This window comes from Syngnathus typhle, linkage group LG6 (genome assembly GCF_033458585.1).
Source record: "Syngnathus typhle isolate RoL2023-S1 ecotype Sweden linkage group LG6, RoL_Styp_1.0, whole genome shotgun sequence".
Taxonomy (NCBI): Eukaryota; Metazoa; Chordata; class Actinopteri; order Syngnathiformes; family Syngnathidae; genus Syngnathus; species Syngnathus typhle.
In genome coordinates, this window is record NC_083743.1 from 74311 (window position 1) to 94182 (window position 19872).

Genomic DNA, 19872 nt, shown 5'->3' on the forward strand with positions numbered 1-19872 from the left:
TATTATTATTAAATTATGTGGATGCATGGATAGACACTATGATGACGTAGTTGAAGGTGTCCTTAAAGCACTTTATTTTGTACAAAGAAAATAACTTTACAGTTCTTTTCTATGTGGATCCACGTCACTTGTCATATCACTGCTAAACAGTAGCACCATCTAGTGGACATCAATGGGAATTCTACCACCGAGGTACAACTGAGCAATTGAAGAACATTTATTTACCAAACACAAATTCCCATTTAGCCACTAGTTTTCAATGTTCATACAGGGAATAGCAAGGCACAACAGTTAGACATTTTGTTTTCTCCTTATATACACAATGATGTTCCTCACCTGGTAATGTGGCAGTTGGGTAAAACAGACTTGTGCTGGAAGCAATGAAATAACACTGTACACTCATATTATAAATGTAAAGACAACATATTTACATATTGTACTTTCACCATCATCATCGAGATTAAAGCGTTTGCCTCATAGCACCTTTAACCAAAACTAATAACAGTTCATAACTATGATTTTAACAAATAGAAAGTATGTCAGAGCAATATGACACAAGAAAAAAACATGAATGAATGAATTTGAATAAAATAAACAAAAAGTTAAAGTTGTTTAATATTTCTCCCTGAGTAAGGCTTCCAAATCTGTTCACAGTTTGTCATATACAAAACAAAACACTAAGTTTTCGATATGACTCACATGGTTTGAGGAGATCACAAGTTGTAAACAGTGTCTCCTTTTTTTGGAACACTTTTTTGCTCTGTTCATTCAACATTGCAACCAAGAGCAACATTGTTTCTTTAGTGGAAGCTTCAAAGTCAAATCAATCCATTTATTGGATTACTTCATTTAACCCCCAACCTCGGGACTGCAAACATTTTGCCACATTAATTACAATCAAGCTGTTTAACATCGAAACATTCCACAAACCCAAATTCCCCATGATGAAACCATAACTAAACCTACTCACTATTCAAAGGTTCCAGGGGAAATAAAAAACTTCTGGGAAACTTCTCTTTTTCAACTTGATGCTAATTACCCAGAATGTTTGATTTTTTTCTTTTTAAGCTGAGACTTTGGTTGAACTCCAAAGTTTGGGGCTTCCACCGAACAGTATTGGATTCTGGGCAACAATGACTCATCCAAAAATGATGCCTATTACATGATGCGCACACCAACAGTTGCCGCCATTAGAGACACTTGTAACCAAGTGCAACATCTGCTAGTGCTTTGGTTTCCAGCCACATAAACCTCCTCTGCGCTGTTTTTCCCCAACAACTAAACAAAAGGTTCAGTCTGAATAACTGCCTAAAGCATATTTAACTCCCATTTTCATCTCATTACACTGAAGTTGTCAGCATTTAATCGTTCTTTCCATTGGCGGCCTCTTGTCGTTCCCTCTGCCAAGTCTTGATCTTGCGGCTGGCGAAGCGAACGATGTCCACCATGAAGACCCAAGAGAGCGCGTACATGGCCACGCCCCCGCACTTGATAAAAAATCTGGGCCTTGGCGAGATCAGCTCACAGTACAGCATTGTGCCTCCCACAAAGACCCGCATCAGCACGAAGAGCAGCACGAACAGCGCATCCACAGTGTGCGCCAGGGGCGTGCCGTAGCGTCCCGTCTGCTTGAGGAACCAACGCGCCTGCAGCAGCGGGTTGGTGATCTCGCTGCCGAAGAGGACGGCGCAGCCCTCGATGCCCGACTCGCCCAGCCAGAGGGTGAGCAGGATTCCAAGGATGCTCATGGTGTGGTGGGCCAGCATGACGGCTCCCTCGGTGCCGAAGTAGACGCACCAGGCCATGTCAAAGAGAAAGTAGCCCAGGCTCAGCAACAAGACACTTATCTGCAAAGGTGTGTTCTTTGTACCTTACACACAAACAAAAGTTTCAATATTTGTAAGTGACATATTTTTTTTTTACCACTCCCCCCCATGGGTGAGCTAGAGCTGATTCAATTAAAATACATGTAAAAGTTGAATAAAAGTATGATCTTAGATAAATGTTTAAACAAACTTTTTTTTAACAATAAATTAAGACAGTGATTCTTTCATTGACCACTAGAGGGAGCCAGTGTGCCAATTGTGACATCTACTACACTGAGAATAAATGAACAATTCAAATAAAAGAAACGAGTCAATACATGGGACATGATACGTTTCCAGATTCAGTTTGAGACCACATTATCAAAATTAAATTCAGAGGAACATGAATATAAACACCTACTTTACTTCTGTGTTTTAATATTGGTCACAATAGTGTTAGGTTCTTGGTGAAGAAGGTTTGAGGACCACTGACCAGCAACCTACCTGGATAGGCGAAGGGCCAGGGTCCATCCACGTAGCCGATGTAAGCCGTGATGCAAATGACCAGGATGCCATGCAGCAGGGTGACAAGGCGACAGTTCCACTCAGCGCTGCGGCGGCCGTTGGCGTGACACAATGCCAAGTAGAGAGACGCCCAGCCGGTGATGCTCAGGAGCGCCCCGAGCACAACCATGTTCCCCTCTGAAGACAACGAGAGCATCCCGCTGAATGAGATCGTTTACAGTACAAGCTCTGTGGTATTCCTTCTACAACAATTAGCCTTTGCTTGTGCAAGAATAGCACTACAGTTGAAGGTTTGGTGGGGTGAGGGGGACGTTCCTTCGCCGCCTGTGACGTTTGTACCATGCAGCTGGACGAGCTGGCTCTTGTTGCATGGGCGGCGGAGCCTCTCCTTGCACAATGCAAAACTCGATGAGAGATGACTGGGCCTCAGACTTTGACTTCTTAAGCAAGTTATGTCAACAAATTTGGAAATGTCTGTTGGAAACTTTCCGTGGGGATTAAAGTAGGTTAAATGAATTCGATAATACATTTTCAAAACTAAATTTAGTCTTTTTAAAAAGGGAACTTGTTCTTTTTATGCATCATTAAAACATCACGGTTTTGAGGACTTTGTGTGCTCTGCAAACTGGAGTGACCGAAGTGCACATTTGACATGCAAATAAAAATGTCGTGCTGCAGAAACTGTACCCACATTTTTTTGACTTTGTGTTTCTATTTAAAACATAACTACTAACTTTGCAGTTGTCTTAGATTGACCCTCCCTGAGAGCTTTAAATGAATGAAAACAACTTGACTGTGTACCCATTGAAATGAGTGGTGTAAATTGCTGTTCTAGATTTTTAAATGACATTAAGCAACGCGAATGCGTTTTTAAGAAACTATCACATGTCCCACCCAGAAGGCAAACAAATGACAGTCCTCGACTGTGGACATTAATGCAACACAATGAGATGCTGCTTAGTTAGCAAGAGCAAGCTAACCTGCTCATAAACCGTCCCTCCCATTTACAAATATTGACAAGGGGTTAAAAATAATTGTTACCTTGATGGCGCTCATGTGGATGGCGTCACGTCAGATATTTAATAATGAAATTATGTTTCAGTACGAATAAAATTTAGCTCGATGTCGTTGCTAACTGTGGTCCAAGGGTTCATCTTCATGCCTCGTTCGCAACCTCAAGTTAAACGTCCACGAAGCAGACTACTCCTTTTGTGAGTAAACGGATTATTTGTTATTTCTAATGACATTTTAACTCGTCAATTCGCGATCTTATTCGATTTTCCTTCTCGCCATGTAATACGGTTGTCTTCTTGACCTCACGCTACGATAGATGGATGCTTTGTTTTTATGTTGTTGTTTTCTGGTACGACAACGACACCATGCGGTCAAACGAAAGCAGTACATGTGGATTATGAAATAAACTCAGACGATGGATGCTAAAAAATAATAAAAAAGATTAAAAAATATAAACAGATATCCTTTATTATTAAAAATAAGGTTTGCTCCAGTAGAGAGGTGGTTAAGTCTTGTCCATATTACTTAATGGGGGAAATCAAGACAATACAGTGCAATTTCTTTTTAAAAACAAACCTTATAAAACGAAATTCTTTAATGGCACATTAGCTAACGGCTTCATTTCCTCCTTATATCACAAATTTATGTCATATTAAAACCTCCTTTACGCAACAAAAAAAAGGAAAAAAAATACAAGTTGAGCTAGACTGGGCTGGGTAAAATGTCACCATATTAAATGTATGACAATTATAATACAACCGTACAGTTGTGGGTTTATTAAATTTTAGAATTGCATGGTAGGTCTTATTAAATGCTAACCTACACACACAGACACATAGCAAAGGTAGAAATATTAAGGCACTTGCTCTCTGGAAAAATCCACAGATTTAAAAGTTTGGCTCTTTCGCAATATGACTGAGACAAAGTTTGATTATTGCTTTGTTTGGTCCCACAGGTTTAAGAAGTTCTCCTTGAACAATACATGAGCACACATCTGAGCTGAACTGCATAAAGAACAAAATGTCATTCAAACGGGAAGAGGACGTAAACATGAGCGTGTTAGAAATGACCGCATGGTGGCAGTATAAGCAGCTCTAAGGCCACATTCCTGTTTAGTAAGAATGTGAGCGCCAACATTGCAGTGGGTCTTCCTGAATGGAGCCTCTTTTCACCCACAGAAACATTACACCCTTCATTTGGACAACCTTTCCTTTGACTTTGTCTTATTTCGACACACACTTACAATCATGTGAGTGCCGAGAACAACGCCCGAAAATGATTGGTTCAAGCGGTCAAACGAAGTGTCCTATTATAAGATTGAAAACACAAAAGTCACAAATGGAAATGTTGCAGGATTAGTTTGAAGACTTTTTGTGGTTTGAGTACCCGTGGTTGACTGAGCTTGCTTAAAAAAACACAGCAAAAATGACATCAAGAAATGGTTATGATAAAATAATCAAAGAAAAAGACAGTCCAGTAAAATCCATATGCGAGCGAAATAAATAATCCAGCATTGGGAAGCTTTCCTCCACTCCTCACAAAAAAAAAGTATCGTAGATAAATTAACACAAGAGATTAACCTATTACAACAAACCTTAATTGTTTGTCGTTTGTTTGATTAACCCTAACATAAATCCCCTCTGGGCCCATTTTTGAGCCTCCACCCACAGTTTGGGAAACCAAGACTGCAGTGTTTTTCCTCAAGTCCGATGAAGGCACATCCCCATCCGAGTTTTCCTTCGTTGATGAGCGTTTTTTGGCTGGTTTTTAATCATCCCTGGCGACAAGTTCCCCTCCAAAGTGAAGGCAAAAATCACTTAATGGCTGACAGTGATTGTTTTTTTCCCTTAATTTCTTTCCAAGCGTCAACATCTGGAACTCGCCGCAGCTCCACCTGATCCAGTTTCACTCATCGTATAAAATGACTGTCTAACTAGGTCTCCTCATCCCAGAGGCATAGCTGTTTTTGCGAAACATAGTACGTAAAGTGGTAGCCCTTGCTGCAGCTTTTGATGCCACACTTGTAGGTGGACCCTTTGCCTGTGGTGTCACGGCTGCGGCAGTACTTGAGCAGGCACGGGTACCACTCCAGGCGCAGGCCGTACGTGCACAAACATGGCTGCCACAGGTCCTTAGTGGCGTGACAGGCCTGGAATTGAGGTGCCACCGACGTGTAAGGCAGAGCCTCGAACATGGAGCCATCAACGCCTGCAAAGAAAGATTTACAAGTTAGATCAATGTTTTGAGTAGAATAAATTGGGGCGGGCCTAAAAGTAGCCCCAACAAAGAGGGCAAATGAGGAAGCTTTATCATGCAAAGAAGATGCGTCTGCGACAGACAATGACGCAGGAGCATGACCATCCAACATTGTTTGCTTGCTGTAACGCTGCTGGAAGAGGACAACAGTGAAGCTTTCAAGCACATTCTCCTCACCCCGATACTGTTTGGATTTCATTGTGTCGATGCGGGGACAAGCATCCACAAGCGAATGCTTTTGTGTGGTCTCCTTCGCTATCGGCGGCTGTTCAAACAGGTCTAAATTCCCGTTGAGACATTTTGGAAAGTAATCGAATTGTGATTTTATTTTTTTTCCTCTACCCGAAGTATCGCAATTTAATATGGCGTTTAAGTTTTAAAGGTCTTTATCACTTCTACTTTTCGTATTTCATAGAACAATATCTTTCAAATAACACAATTTTGAAAATTAAATTCTGCTACACCGCAATGTCAATTTTCTGTGGATGAATTATTCAGCCCCATTCGAATAGGAAATATCGGTAATCAGAAACAAGGACACTTACCGTATTTTCCGGACTATAAGGCGCACCTAAAAACCTAAAATTTTCTCAAAAGCCGACAGTGCGCCTTATAGTCCGGTGCGCTTATTATATGGACCAAATTCCAAAATTTAAACTGGCCCGAAGCATTGTGTCATGAAATCAATCATAAGTGGCCCGCTGAAGACTATGAATCATGAATCAAAAAGACTATGGATCATTATTTTGTGATTATAAAGTAATTTGTTGCGTCTGAAGTTGGAATAAAAAAGCTAAAATGGAGAATGATTTGATTTGGATTAAAAATCTGACATGATGCATTAATGGTGCGCCTTATATAAGGACAAAGTTTTAAAATGGGCCACTCGTTGAAGGTGCGCCTTATAGTCCGGAAATTACGGTATTAGGAATGTAAACATACGAAAATAAAACACAAAACTTTATCAAAGTAAGTAAAAGTACCATCAACAAGATAAATGGAGTAGTCATATCATCAGAGTTGCGATAAGAGCAAAGTGGCAAAGCTAAACAAAGAAACGCAAGCCCTGACCTTTGTCCAGCCAGTGCTTGACGTCAGGCTCTGTGGTGTAGATGGCCTCGTGGGCCTCACCACACATGTTGTGGATGTGGCCGCTCAGCCGCCAAGCCCGACTGACGTTGACGGAGGCGCTCATGATCAGCTGTTCCAGCCCGCGACGCTCCTCCGCCAAACGAATGGCGTGAGGGTTTTTCTAAAAAGATCACATGTGCGTACATATAAATCAGCATCTGACATGGAAATGGTCGCCCACCACGTGGTACCTGTCTGAGGCGGGCCATGGACTCGCTAGGGATGATCTCATTGCGGCCCAGGCGGGATATGAAGCACAGGGCCTGGTATTGGTTCTGTCCTCTTTCCAGCTCGCCCAGGATTAGCGATCGGAATACCTTTACTTCCTGCCAAGAGAACCCAGAGATGAGCAATGACGACTTTCCATTGAGCAATGTGGGCTTTAACCATTCATTTGCACAATGATGCAGCTCGGAATGATTTCAAATAAAGTGCTGCCCAGACTTGTGCTTTATTCCACGGCGTGACTACGTTCATAACTCAAAACACCAATCCCCATTTAAATAAATGGACATGTCATCAATCCATTCCAGCTCCACTTGCAACACCAACATTAATTTTGATGAGTGTCATTTTTGCGCCAATGGCTATTATCATTTTACTCCTAGTGTGTGTGTTTGTGTATGCGCGTGTGTGCGTTTATTTTAACAGAGGATAAAGAATACATGCACGTGAGAATTGTTTTTATTCTTTTCATTCTTACTATTATTCATTTATTCTGTTAATATGTGTTGCTGCAGCTTTTGTGCTCAATTATTTATTGAATTTATTATAGCATAATTAAACAGCAGTAATCATGGCAACAATGACGCTAGGTCCGGTATTGTATTTTGTGTTCTTAACATTAAGCTAGCAGACTTAAAGTTATGAGGATTGATTAAATACACGACATCTAATACTGGTAGTTTTATGTCAAAATTGAAACTGGCAATGTAAACCTAGGACTAGATATATATAAAAAAAAAAAAAAAAAAAAAACAGACAGTGACTGTATTGTTCAAATAGCCTCTGACTGAATTTTTCCCTTCCTGTAAATGCTAAAAACATTCAAACCTCCTCTTTTATGGGGCCTTGCAGACGTAGCAAATGGTGATAGTGGAAAATCCATGGAAAAAAAAAAAAGACCTTGTTGTCGTTGGCAAGTACACGCAAGATTTGGCATCAGGAGCCAAGGCCATAAAGAGTTTTGTGAGAGGACATGCAAAGGATGATGGGAATCTCCAGCTAGCACAGGAGACCTGTCCTCCCATTCATCTGACATTACCCCCCCCCCCTCCGCTACTCCCACCGAGACAGACACACTGTCTCTAAACACCCCTCCTCCGCTTTTCACACTCTCATATGAAGCAAACGGGCTGCAGAGAAGAAGCTTTTAGTCTGCAAAAGCAGGAGGGACAAATAAACATGCCCCTGATAACCCTAATGAGCCGCACTCCCACTTCCTGCGTGCATAACAAGAATGCAAAGCCCCCCCAGAAGCATTTTTTACTACTCCGCTTTGCACGTTCCTCATTCAGCAAAGGATTTTTCTCGCTCGAGAGTGTCCGACAAGTACACAATGAAGGCAAACATCATCATGTGACACTATTTGACCTTTTAGAAACAAATTGCTGAGCAAATATTGATTTAGCAGTTTTGTGTGACATTAACTTCATGCATGGCAAGGAAAAGGCAGGAAGTTAAAAATGCTCTTTTATCATTTGGCTTTTTGCTGTTATGTGAATTTGTGAGAAGGATTGTGCAAAAAAAAGGAGGAAAACATTCAATATAAATGGAACTCTGAATAAAAATATGGGGAAAAAGTTATTTTCCCCTTAAGCTGTTTGAGCCACAAAGTAAAACATTCCGCTCCACACAATCACAATGGAGCCATCCCCATTGGAAAAGACAAATGGTACTTTATGACATTCACTTAGATGAAAGTAAAAATTCAGTGCTCCAAACTTGTTTTTTTAATATCTGCAAGAGGAAACACAATGTACTAGCAGTTATGTGAGCACCAATGTGGACTCCAGCTTTCTTGTGCAGAGTTATCACAAAACATGCAAGTTGAGTTCTCCCTATGTGTGAATATGCATGCAAAGCTGGGAAATATATGACCAGCTCTAAAAAAAGACACACCCTAAATACATTGACATTTATGATCTACATACATTTAAACATCATATTCAGCAACTTCGGGACCTCCCGTATTGTACGCACATGCTGCTACACTGTGTGTGCAAAGCCGAGAAAGGCAATAGAAAGGGGGAGGCATTCATGTCAGCCGCATGGATGTGCCCCGAGGCTCTCTGGGTAATTACAGAGGAAAAGAGTAGCTGTACCAACTGTGTGTAGTCGGAACACTGCTGAAGTGACAACAGCTTACACACAATCCCCCCGTGTCACGATGAGTCCACATGAATGATTGTCTACTTCCAAAGGCCGCTATTTGGATTTTTGCCAAAAGGCTAAAAAAAAAAAAGAGGGCAACTTTTTTTTTTTTTTTCATGAAATCACAATGGAGCCATTTAAAAAGAGCCTTTAACCTTTTGCAACTGGGATTGAAGACGCTACATTAAACAGCAAAACAAACATAATGGCTTTCGAGTGGTTGTGCCCTCTTAAGGCAATTAAACAAACCCAGATGGGCGTTTGACTTCATTTCCTTTGTGTCAATTGAAAGGATACATTTTTGCAATATTTTATTATTAATTATTGTTTTTATTATCATTATACATTGTACGTAGTCGTTTACTTTAATGAAACATGACTTACAATACTAGCGGGTATAGCTAGCCACGTGAGGAATCATTTTAATCAATGACAGCGTTATCAATTTGCAACCTTTTTCAGCTCATTAAATGATCAATTTAACATTATTGGTGTTGTGTTGATGTTTGTGCACAATTGTTTGGGACCTGACATAAAACGGTGTGTTTTGACTTCTTAAAAAAAATTAGACAATTACTCAGTTTTACCTGAGGGGATGCAGTCATTAAACAAATTTCCTAATGAATATCTCAAGTCAACTATTATTGGGATGAAGGTTTCAGGCTCTAAAAAAAAAAAAATTATAATAATATGTTACCATCTTGGTGCTTTGGGAGACGCTAAGATAATAATCAGTTGGGCTTTCACAAGCAAACCTACTTCTACCAATGACATCATCTTGTCCTAAATACCCGCTCACTTGCGGTCGACTTCAGCTGTTCGCTTGGACGAGACGGACGTACGCCGGCCAAAACCAGCACTTCCACTAAATTATTCACAGACGAAATCATGGAAGACGTAGAATGAGAATATAATGTGCAGACCTAACATGAATGGAGAATACACAACTAATGCATTAATTGCAACGACAATGAAAATGAGTACAAATTAAATTTCATCACAGCGTCAAGTAAAACTGCTGCCGGTAGTAAATCAAAGCAAAAAGTCTTTCAAACTTCCCAAGCACCTGTTTTACTACGAGTGCCACGACTCCCTCTATAGGATTCCATAAATCTAAACACAGAGACTCCAGCTCAAAATAATTCAGCAAGTATGTTAAACACACCGCTTTAACATATACAATTGATGTTTTCGCCCACCAACATCGAGCTTCTTCAAGTATGGACGGTACAGATTAAACTGTCTCCGTCGTTGTTAAAAAAAAAAAAAAAAAGAAGAAGAATGGTGTAGCCTTAGGCTTCTCTCCACCAGAGAGCTACAAATGTCATCATGGCTGTAAATAATCCAGACAATTACAGATTCCTCAGCGTTGCTTCCTCACACCCAAGACTTTGCGGGCAAAACCACCGCTGGCCCGTAGCCAAACACAAACGGGCATTCATGCAAGTGGTTCATACTTGGCCCATTAAAACAGGAGTCGGGTGCCGCTTTCATTGCCGCGTTACCTTCGGTGGGCCCGATTATTTAAGAGGTGCACAGAAAGGCTATTGAAAGCCTCAAAGGGTGCCATTTACCCAGAATATTCTCAGCCACTGTAGTCGTAACCCGGCGTGGCCGACTCTCCCGACGAATAATTCAACGTGACATTAATGTTTTAGCGCTCCAACAATGCTATAGGTCACCCTTTTAGCAAGCATGCTCATTGAAAATCAAAACATGCATGAACACGCACGCATTGGATAAAAGCAGCGGGTTAGTAGGTGAGCAAAACATCCGCCAATCACGGTTTCCAATCCTCGCTAAAGAACCAGATAAGGTTGATGGATGGTCCCTGGGGAGTCCTGATGCCTCAATCTGGATAATGGCACAGCTTTGTGGCTAATTGACCATGCATGGAATGTTTGTTTGAATCACATGGGGACATGAGAAAAAAATAATAATCAGATACTCCTCATCTGGCACTGTGTTGGAGTACAGACCTAAACATGACAGTCTCACTGTAGCTCTTCCGTTCCAGTCCACCTTTTGGATTTGTTGTGTTAATGCGTCACTTGAACCAAAAGTAAACGGACGTTCCCGAGTTTCTGCTTCTCTTAGACTACTAACTAGCCAATCATTGCCTACTTGGGAACCTGGTACATAGTTCTCGATAGTGTCGTAGTCAAGACAACGACAAGCGAGACAAGACAGGGTCAAAACAGTTGGAGGTCCAGACCAAGACCAAAAAGAAAAAAATCACCCCACTAATAAAAAAAACAACTAATCAGTATGTTTTTATTGTGTTTGTAACAAAGACAAATCACTATATTGTTATTTTTGAAATGCGATGAAACAAATCTGAAATCTAATCAAAATTGTTGTTTCATTTCTTTAATACTAAATTATGTAATCAGACTTATGAAACATCAAGTGTCCCGACAAGCTTTGGTAAAAGTCATTTAAATATTGAAAAAATAAAATAAAATAATGCTTAAACTAAATGAAGTGAAATTAAAAATAACCCTGAACATTATTTTCAGCAAAGTTTCTCAAAACTAAATTTCCTGAAAGTGGCTATTTAACATTTTAGCCTTTCACGTGATACAGCCCAGCTCCTACATTCCGCATTTCGTACAGATCATGGTCGTATTTTGCTAGCTTCGGCCGGTCTTGATCCAAAATCTCTTGCCTTACATTAATCGTGATTTCTCATATTGGAAGCTACAAAGCAAGCAAGTGAAATGTAAGAAGGTGCCCCCTTTTGGCTTCTGTTTGTAGAAACTTTGCACGATCCAATGTTTATCCTCGACCCACCTAAAAGTCTCTGTTTGCCCTTTTAAAACAACACAGTGTTGAGATGTTACGTGATGGGGGAGGATGTTTGCCTTGGTGGGCAGAAGCCCCCCCCTCTTCACCCCCAAACAAGAACTCAGGTGCACAGCAGGGATTAAAGATCATGTCGAGAAACAAAGGGGACACAAAAGGAGGTGGAGGAAAAAAAGCTCCGTGCTAAGAAATGCCTGACTTGAAGCTAATTACAGAGACTCTGACGGCAGGAATGTGGAGTCACATTTGGGCTTGGTCACACCTGGCTGTCCAAAGAGCAAAGCCTTTGGAAGTCAATGGCGTTAAAAACTATACAGATCAAGAGGAGGTCCTTGCTGTTCTGTTTTGTCAACGATGGAAAGTAACCTTTAAAAAAAAAAAAAATCACTGCCACACAGAATGCAATTATCGGTGTGTGGGAAAATTTGGAATTCAGGAAATGACAGCTCACAGGAAAGGAAATGAAGTCAATAGATAAGAAATAAACAAGGGAGAGGGCTGTCGTCCCATTCAGCCTTTAACTGGCGTCTTGCTGTTTTCATATCCTGTTGCAACACACGCCAATAGATAAGCCTTACAACAATAAGAGCCTGTTTTATTTTACGATACATTTCTAAAATTTATTCCAAATGTCATTCCTTGTTATTGCTTATCTTCAATCTTTTTCTCTCCCGCGTTGCTCAGGCAGGTTACATACAAACAAGCAGGTAAGGTTCAAAAGACTTTTGTTGGCTTTTTTTTTTGTCGCCAACAGATTAGAACGCTTGTTGGGAGCCATGTTGAGTTCCTGTGGTCACAGGGTAGGAAGTGAGAGCTGAAACAGGTGCATGAAAACTGGTCTTTCTCTAAAGCTTTTTTTTTTTTCTTCATCTACAGCATTTCAGAGGAACATCTGGTCTGCCGGCAGGAGGAGGATGAAGGATAAAGACATCACTAGGGAACGTGGGGCCATGAGAGGCCAAAGGGGGCCCCCATGTGCTACCCCAAGGGCCACCAAAAGAACACAGGAGGCCTTTTTTTAAGTCACCAGGCAACAAAGAGCGGCTAAGTGAAAGGGGAACAGGAAGGCTTGGTTAAAGCTCTCTGACTTGCGTTTTCAGATATGAAATCCAGATATCCAAAGCACAATGACTCGACTTATTTCAGTTCCTTTTAAGATTGATCTTAAAAGATGAATGTACAAAGTTCTGTTCTATAGAAAGAGCTACAACAAAGTAGCTGTTGAACTTTAAAGGTCAGTTCAGACTTCAGTAGAACTTGTCAAACGATATTTCATTACATGTAAAAAGAAGCTAACCCCAAGTAATATGTGGTCCCAGATCATTTTTCCCACCATTAAGTGACAAACAAATGTAAAAAGAAGCTAATTGCTAGTATTATGCAAAACAACTCGGATAAGTGCCGACACATCAAAGCTAGCTTAGCTCGTAGCTTGCTAGCTACCATTCAATTCCAGGGCCTGCACTTGATTTGTTTTTTCAGTTTCCGACTTAATGGGATTTTGAGATGCCATTGTATTTTCTTAGGTTGAGGGCCAGGATGACTTCTTTGGAATCACGTTTGGATTTGATTACATGAATGACTTCACACATTCAAGAGTATAACGAGTCCCTCTGAGCTTTAATAACATCATAGGGGTGAATTCACGCCATGATAATGATGCAATTAACATTTTCTGGAATAGGTGACTCTTGGCTGTTCGAAAAAAAGTGTACAAGATTGGGCAAGCGACAAAGAGAGATGGTGCCAAAATGTGATGAAGAGATAGTCATGGGAAAAAGCTTAAGCTAGTACATTACTGGCGAGCACCAGCATTTCTCACCAAAAGGAAATTGGCAGCTTGAAAGTTACAGTAGGAGTCACAAGTGGGGAAAGCTCAAAGACACAAAAGTGTGTCATAGATAACCAGGGAGCCAATCAAATCCCCGCAGCTCTCCATTTCCCCGTGCACATTGTGCGCTTTATTCTCAATTCATTGTTACAGCAAGATGGGCGTAACCATAACACTTTAAACACAATCTAGATAGAAAAGACAGGTAACCTACACCTGGGAAACAATTTGGTTCAGTTGCTCTTATGAAATATGAATTCATACTGTCAAACATTCACCATGATCTTTATAGCCAGGCTCCTTTGGCTGAGTACTCTCAAATATAACGCCTCATGTTTTTCTAACTTGCAACACATTTGGTATCAGCGCTGTAGTATCGGAACATCTTTTGCGAATATTAGTAGAGAAATACAATATGAGCACAATGCTGTGCATAAAAATGCTATATTTGCAAAGAGGAAGTAACTTTTACTTTGTATTGCAATAAAGTAAAGTAAAAATTAACTAGCAGCCAGGCTGAATTGCCATTCGCAAATCAATGCTGTTGGAGAACGGTGATGATCACGGACGTGATGTCATGTGATCAGTTGCTAAACCCTGGCTTAAGTGTCTTATGCTTCACCAACAAAAGACATAAGCCATTTTCCAATAGGCTGCAATTTCCATTGAGAACAAAAAGCAATCAAAAGCATGTCCCGTGTTTCAAGTTTATTTAACCCACGTTGTAAATACTCAAACGTGCCCGGGGGTTAAGCTGACGCAATCAGCCTCTGCTGAACTGTAAACATCTGGTATAAAGTTATGAGCAAGTTTTGCGTAAACAGAGAGTGATTAAGCGCTGCAGGCAAAGACTTTATCAGCAACCTTCTAAAGGTTTACCCAACATGACACGCTCGTACGGCGAGCTCAACCGCATCACCGTTTCCACATGTGCACAGTCAAAAAGCCACCAAAACCTGGACGAGAAGCATGAAGGCCGAGAAACTTGGCCTCAGATAAAACAGACTCTGCTTGTCCAAATACTAAAAGAAAAAGAAATAAAGATGGTTAAAAAACAACTCCCATCAAATAAGGTCAGCTCAAGTGAAACCATTGACTGGCATTACGTAGATTCCACAGCTAGCAAGTGAGATCAGCGTTTATCGTTCCAAATAGGATCACGCTGAATAAAACTCAAGTGCCGCTTGGTGGAATCGTGGCTTCAATTTTCCTAGCAACACCCATATCCTTTGTCTTCAATCCAATTAAAGTTTACCATAATAAGGTGAGAAAGCTGTCTTTTTTTTTTTTTTTTAACCTCCTGCTTGGAATACAAATTGCACATCGTAGCCAAGCTGCTGCAAGTGTTTAACATCACTGTTAAAACGCTCTTCTTCCCACACTCTTTGAATTTTCATGGCAGCTGGAAGTGACAGCTCATCCAACTTTCCATAAATCTTGGAGATAGCGCAAACGGCGCTGAATAAAAAACACATGGAGGGGAACGAGAACAGGAAGACGCGAGTTAGACGAAAAAAAAAACAGAGGGGGGTGACCTTGGACTGGAGCAGATAAAGCAGCAGAAGACTACAATCATAAGAGGTTCTATTTCAAATAAACGAAACCATATGCGCGCCTGGATGAGTGGGGGGTGCGCATCAAAAAGGGGCCGCCTGCACACCCCGGCGATGCCTCTCCGCTCAAAACTTCAGAGTATGTCCCTTTATTGTGGCAAACAGAATAGGGGAGCGCAGCAAGAGAGGGAAGGGGGGGGGGTGGCGGGGGTCACCGATTACTGGAGCGATGGCCTCTTCTCTCACTCTCCCCTAAATTAGCCGTTTTGGTTAGCCAAGCAGACGCGTTGGATCATAAAGGTCAGACGTGCCCCACTTAATCCTAGTACGAGCTCCCCCCTTCACATCTCACCAGGCTTGGGTGCGACAGCGATCATCCCTTTGCGTCACCACCGCACACCCATGATCACACACTCCCTGCATGCTCTGGACTTGTAGCTTCCTCAAATCGACATGTCTTTCCCAGTAGTCGTTTTTCCACAGTCAAACACTGCCTGCGTCATCTTTCCAAATTTGATTGTCGGTCAGGGAAGGGACACTGGATCTGCCTGGCTACTTTTAGAAAAATGCTAAATATGGTCTCCGATCGGGAGCGCCGGGTTTAGGGATATTCAAGGGGGTGAAAGCAGGAAGGTGTCATCCCGCATTTAAGTAAGAACAGCTGGCTTGACCTCTTTCTGTAAAAAAGATGAATTAAGCTCACTTATGGGGCGGTTAGGGGGAATTTCTGCTGCATTGTAGCCTAAAGAAGAGGCAATCCACTTCTCAGAAGAGACCATTGTGGTCTAACCACGAGGTAAATGACACAGGCTGTGGCTGCTCGACAGGGGAAAAAAAAAAAAGAATTTATTATACCCTTAGGGTGCTACCTTAAAATGATTGTGCCTTTGTATCACTGACTTTTACAGTTTGGGAACAGAAATTTGTGCTATGGAGTACAAAAGTGTAGCTCACGATTGAGTATTTTCCGAATTGATTACCGTTTTTTTCCATGTATAATGCGCCCCCATGTATAATACGCACCCTAAAAATGTCATGTTGATGCTGGAAAAAAGCCTGTACCCATGTATAATACGCACCCAAATTTTGACTCCTACTTAAGTCCGTAAACGTAAAATTATTTCAGAAAAAAGATCATCTTTGGGAACAACCGGATGTTATTCTGTCGGTCAGTATCACTGGGCATGCGCTAGCAAACTCGATAGCGAAGAAATGTTTCGGATTTGTGTAGGGTACATTGTGACAGCAAACAAGCAGGTGATCGAGCAAGCGTCTGATACGAGAGCATTGTGTTCGTATGGAGCGTGTTTGAAGTGAACAGCAGAGAAGAAAGCGCATCTGTAATGGCGGCCTCCGGATCATATCCGGATTAAAAAATATATATATATAGTTTTGGGGGGTTTTTTGTACCCATGTATAATGCGCACCCCAGATTTTTGCGCATTATACATGGAAAAAAACGGTAATCGAATAATTAGAGAGAAAAAATATTTTGCATCAAATTGTATTACAACCCATACAAACCGCCCCCCCCCCCGTCTCCATCTACATTTACTGATGTTTATTTGGTATTGTTTAATGATTAAAAAAAAAAGCGGGTTCCTCTACTGGTGCGGTTATTATTTGGTTTGTTTTTATAAATGACTACAAAAATGAACAAATAATTACTGTTGAGAAGCTGACAGAGAATTTGGACAAGTCAAAGGTAAAAACATGTGTAAATGACTACTCAAGTATTAAAATAGTTGTCGATTAATCGATTCATTTTGACAGCTCTGCTTCTACCTCGGGGGACAAGATTGGACAATGACTTGTTGTTGGTGGTCAGCTGGACATCTGAGGCCATTGTGGGATATTTAATCACAAAGCAGTCAGGAGGTAATGGGTAGTCTGAGCGTGAATGTGTGTATATTGTACAGCTTGTCATTGTGTTGGTATCCTGCCTTGACATTTTTACAACCCTGGAAACAAAGTGCTGCATTACTCCAATGATTACAAAGGGAAACAAATGGATTTCAATTTGGTACAGCAAGAACGGTGTAAACAGTACTTAGCACCAGTGCCTTGCAGCCTGGAGATCCAGGTTTGATGGTGGTAGCAACCCAACCCAAAATGTTTCAAAGATTGAAATGGCTGCATGACCTGTCAATCACTGGCGTTGATGCGTGAAGTATGTGCCCCTCGTGAAGTCGCCCTCTGTAGGTGTGTTTTTGAAAGCTCTTGTTAATGAAATTCCACATGAGGTCAACTAATAACGTTAATTAGGAGCATCAACTGCGCAGTCGGGGTGCTAAGAAGACAAATTCGATGATTTTGCATTAAGGATAAATAGAAAACATATGTGCTTAGTGTAAATTATTTTGATTTTTATTGAAAAATTTGCTAACCTGGAGTTGTGTGACAGGTGTATTCGATAATTCGGTGTGAGTTTTTTTTTTTTTAGGTGAAAATGGCATCAAAAGTTTTTAAACAAGCTTCTCCAACCAACAGCAAGGAAAATATTCATTAAAAAAACACTTTGACTCTTCAATTTACCACCAACAGCAATATGATGATTCAAAAAATCTCAGTGAAAGAAAACTTCTTACAAACTGAGAAAAAGGTTTTATAGTCCGATGCGAAATTACTTTATCTCACCTGTTTGAAGTCAACCATAAAGGTGACTAGGGTACCGTCTCCTTGCTTGAACTCCACCGAGATGGTGTCCTTCTCGCTGTCCGCCTCCAGGACCTCCTCAGTCACCAGCCCGTCGATGAGTCGGACCCGAACCCTCAGCTCGGAGCCCAGTCCCAAGGCGCAGACGACAAGCAGCGGCAACAGCAGCAGAACCTTAGTCGCGCTCGCACACATCCCCGAAGACGCAAAAGCCAACCCAAAGATTGCAAGATCGGAGGCGTAATCCCGATATGTGCGTTCATATCTAAAATCTTCTCCTCACATCACGTACGCGGTCCGCTTTTGCAAAAGCGCTCAATCACTGCATTTCACTTGTTGTGACGACTCCCCCCCCCCCCCTTTTTTTTTCTTTTCCATTGAGAAGCTTTCGGTTCTATAAAATTGTCTCACCGGTCCGATTGTTGCACGTTGTTATTCTGCGCTCACCAACTTCTCACGCGTGGATCTGAGCAACCTCGTCACTTCCGAGCGCCACACTGCAAACTTTTAGTGTGTGTGAGTGTGTGTGAGTTGGTGGCTGGTAGTAAACTCTTAAAGCCACACACACATGCACGCACACACAAGCTTCTCTGCCCATCCCCCTAAAGAAGAAGGAGGCCTCTCATGTGATCCCCTTTCTGCACTCTCAACTAATAATACCCCTCGACTGAACACTCTTTTTTTCTAATACTGTATACACGTGTTTCTCTCAAACTTTATAGTACAACCATAAAAAATATATATACTATACTCTCCAAGTACCACCATGATGACAAACATATAAAGTATTGTACTTAAAATACCATACGAGATGTTTTTAAGTGAGCACAATTTTATTTAAGTGATACTTTTGTACACCACTAGAGGGAGCCCGCGTGCCAATAGTGGTCTCACACGACCGTGTATTTTACATTTTGTTTTCAAGCAATATTCTTTAATTAAAATATCGTTAGTTTTCGTTTGTTGTTTGTCTTTGTATGTACTTAAATGTCATAAGCCCCCAACCAATATGCTTTAAATAGTTTTTAGGGCGTGTCTCTTTCATATGTGGGTGTATGAACTTCAGATTGTGCAGGGTAGTAAATATAAAACTAATACTGAAACATTAAATAAAGTTATAATTGCAGCAAATTTGGAAAATGTATGCCATTGTTGGAGTTTATGTTCAAGAGTACATGTTAGCTAACTTTATTATACTAAAGGTGGGGCGTTCTGAGGAGCTATTTGGTATTTTTGACAAACCTCAGATCAGATGGAAGCTACCAAAGCGAGAAAAACCACGTAATCTGAATCCGAATCTCAGAGCCACACTGCATTGATGCTCGATTGCAAACAGCATGTCATCCTTGCATTGAACCATCTGAGGTCTTTATCTCTCTCGACACACGCACAGCATTCTGGGTGGGCCGAGACCCCCGGCCCGATGACCCCCGAATGTGCCAGCACTTGACTGCGAGGCATGGTCGCTTCAATGAAGGAGAAAGCAAACAAAGAGAGGCCATCAGGCAGAGCAAACAAAGTTTTTTAGTCAGGGCCTGGAAAACCAAACTGTAGGCTGAACGGTCTTGAGAAAACAAAATCTCTTTAGTGTCATTAAGAGTTGTCCACACAGAGCCTCCAAATAGCTTTCCAAAATGGATGCAAGAATCTCACCCGCAATGTTCTTACACTCCTTTCGCAACATCAGATGTTCTGCTGTAAATTGATGTTGTCAGCAGCATTCGTCATTAGATTGATTGTCAATACGCAGTGTTTGCTGGTTGCGTCATTTCAAAATTTCGTCCACAAATTGGTCCAAAGTGCAATACTGTGACGCCTGCAGTGACACGGCAAAGAAAAGACGCAAGCCACAGTGTGCACATAACGTTCATTATTAACTCTCAATCACTTCATTGTTTACTATTTTACACGCGCGCATGCGCCG

At 41.3% G+C, this 19872-nt stretch overlaps 2 protein-coding genes across 2 annotated transcripts; both read right to left on the minus strand.

Annotated features, from left to right (window-relative positions):
• Positions 1 to 50: 50 nt before the first annotated feature.
• Positions 51 to 2526, minus strand: LOC133155953 (TLC domain-containing protein 5-like). Its single transcript, XM_061281637.1, has 2 exons — positions 2310 to 2526; positions 51 to 1870 (listed from the first exon to the last, which is right to left on the minus strand). The coding sequence occupies exons 1-2, from the start codon at positions 2524 to 2526 to the stop codon at positions 1362 to 1364; spliced, it is 726 nt and encodes a 241-aa protein (XP_061137621.1). The 3' UTR covers positions 51 to 1361.
• Positions 2527 to 3786: 1260 nt separating this feature from the next.
• LOC133155792 (out at first protein homolog) lies at positions 3787 to 18506 on the minus strand. Its single transcript, XM_061281344.1, has 4 exons — positions 17931 to 18506; positions 6923 to 7057; positions 6672 to 6852; positions 3787 to 5552 (listed from the first exon to the last, which is right to left on the minus strand). The coding sequence occupies exons 1-4, from the start codon at positions 18141 to 18143 to the stop codon at positions 5278 to 5280; spliced, it is 804 nt and encodes a 267-aa protein (XP_061137328.1). The 5' UTR covers positions 18144 to 18506; the 3' UTR covers positions 3787 to 5277.
• Between the last annotated feature and the right edge of the window lie 1366 nt (positions 18507 to 19872).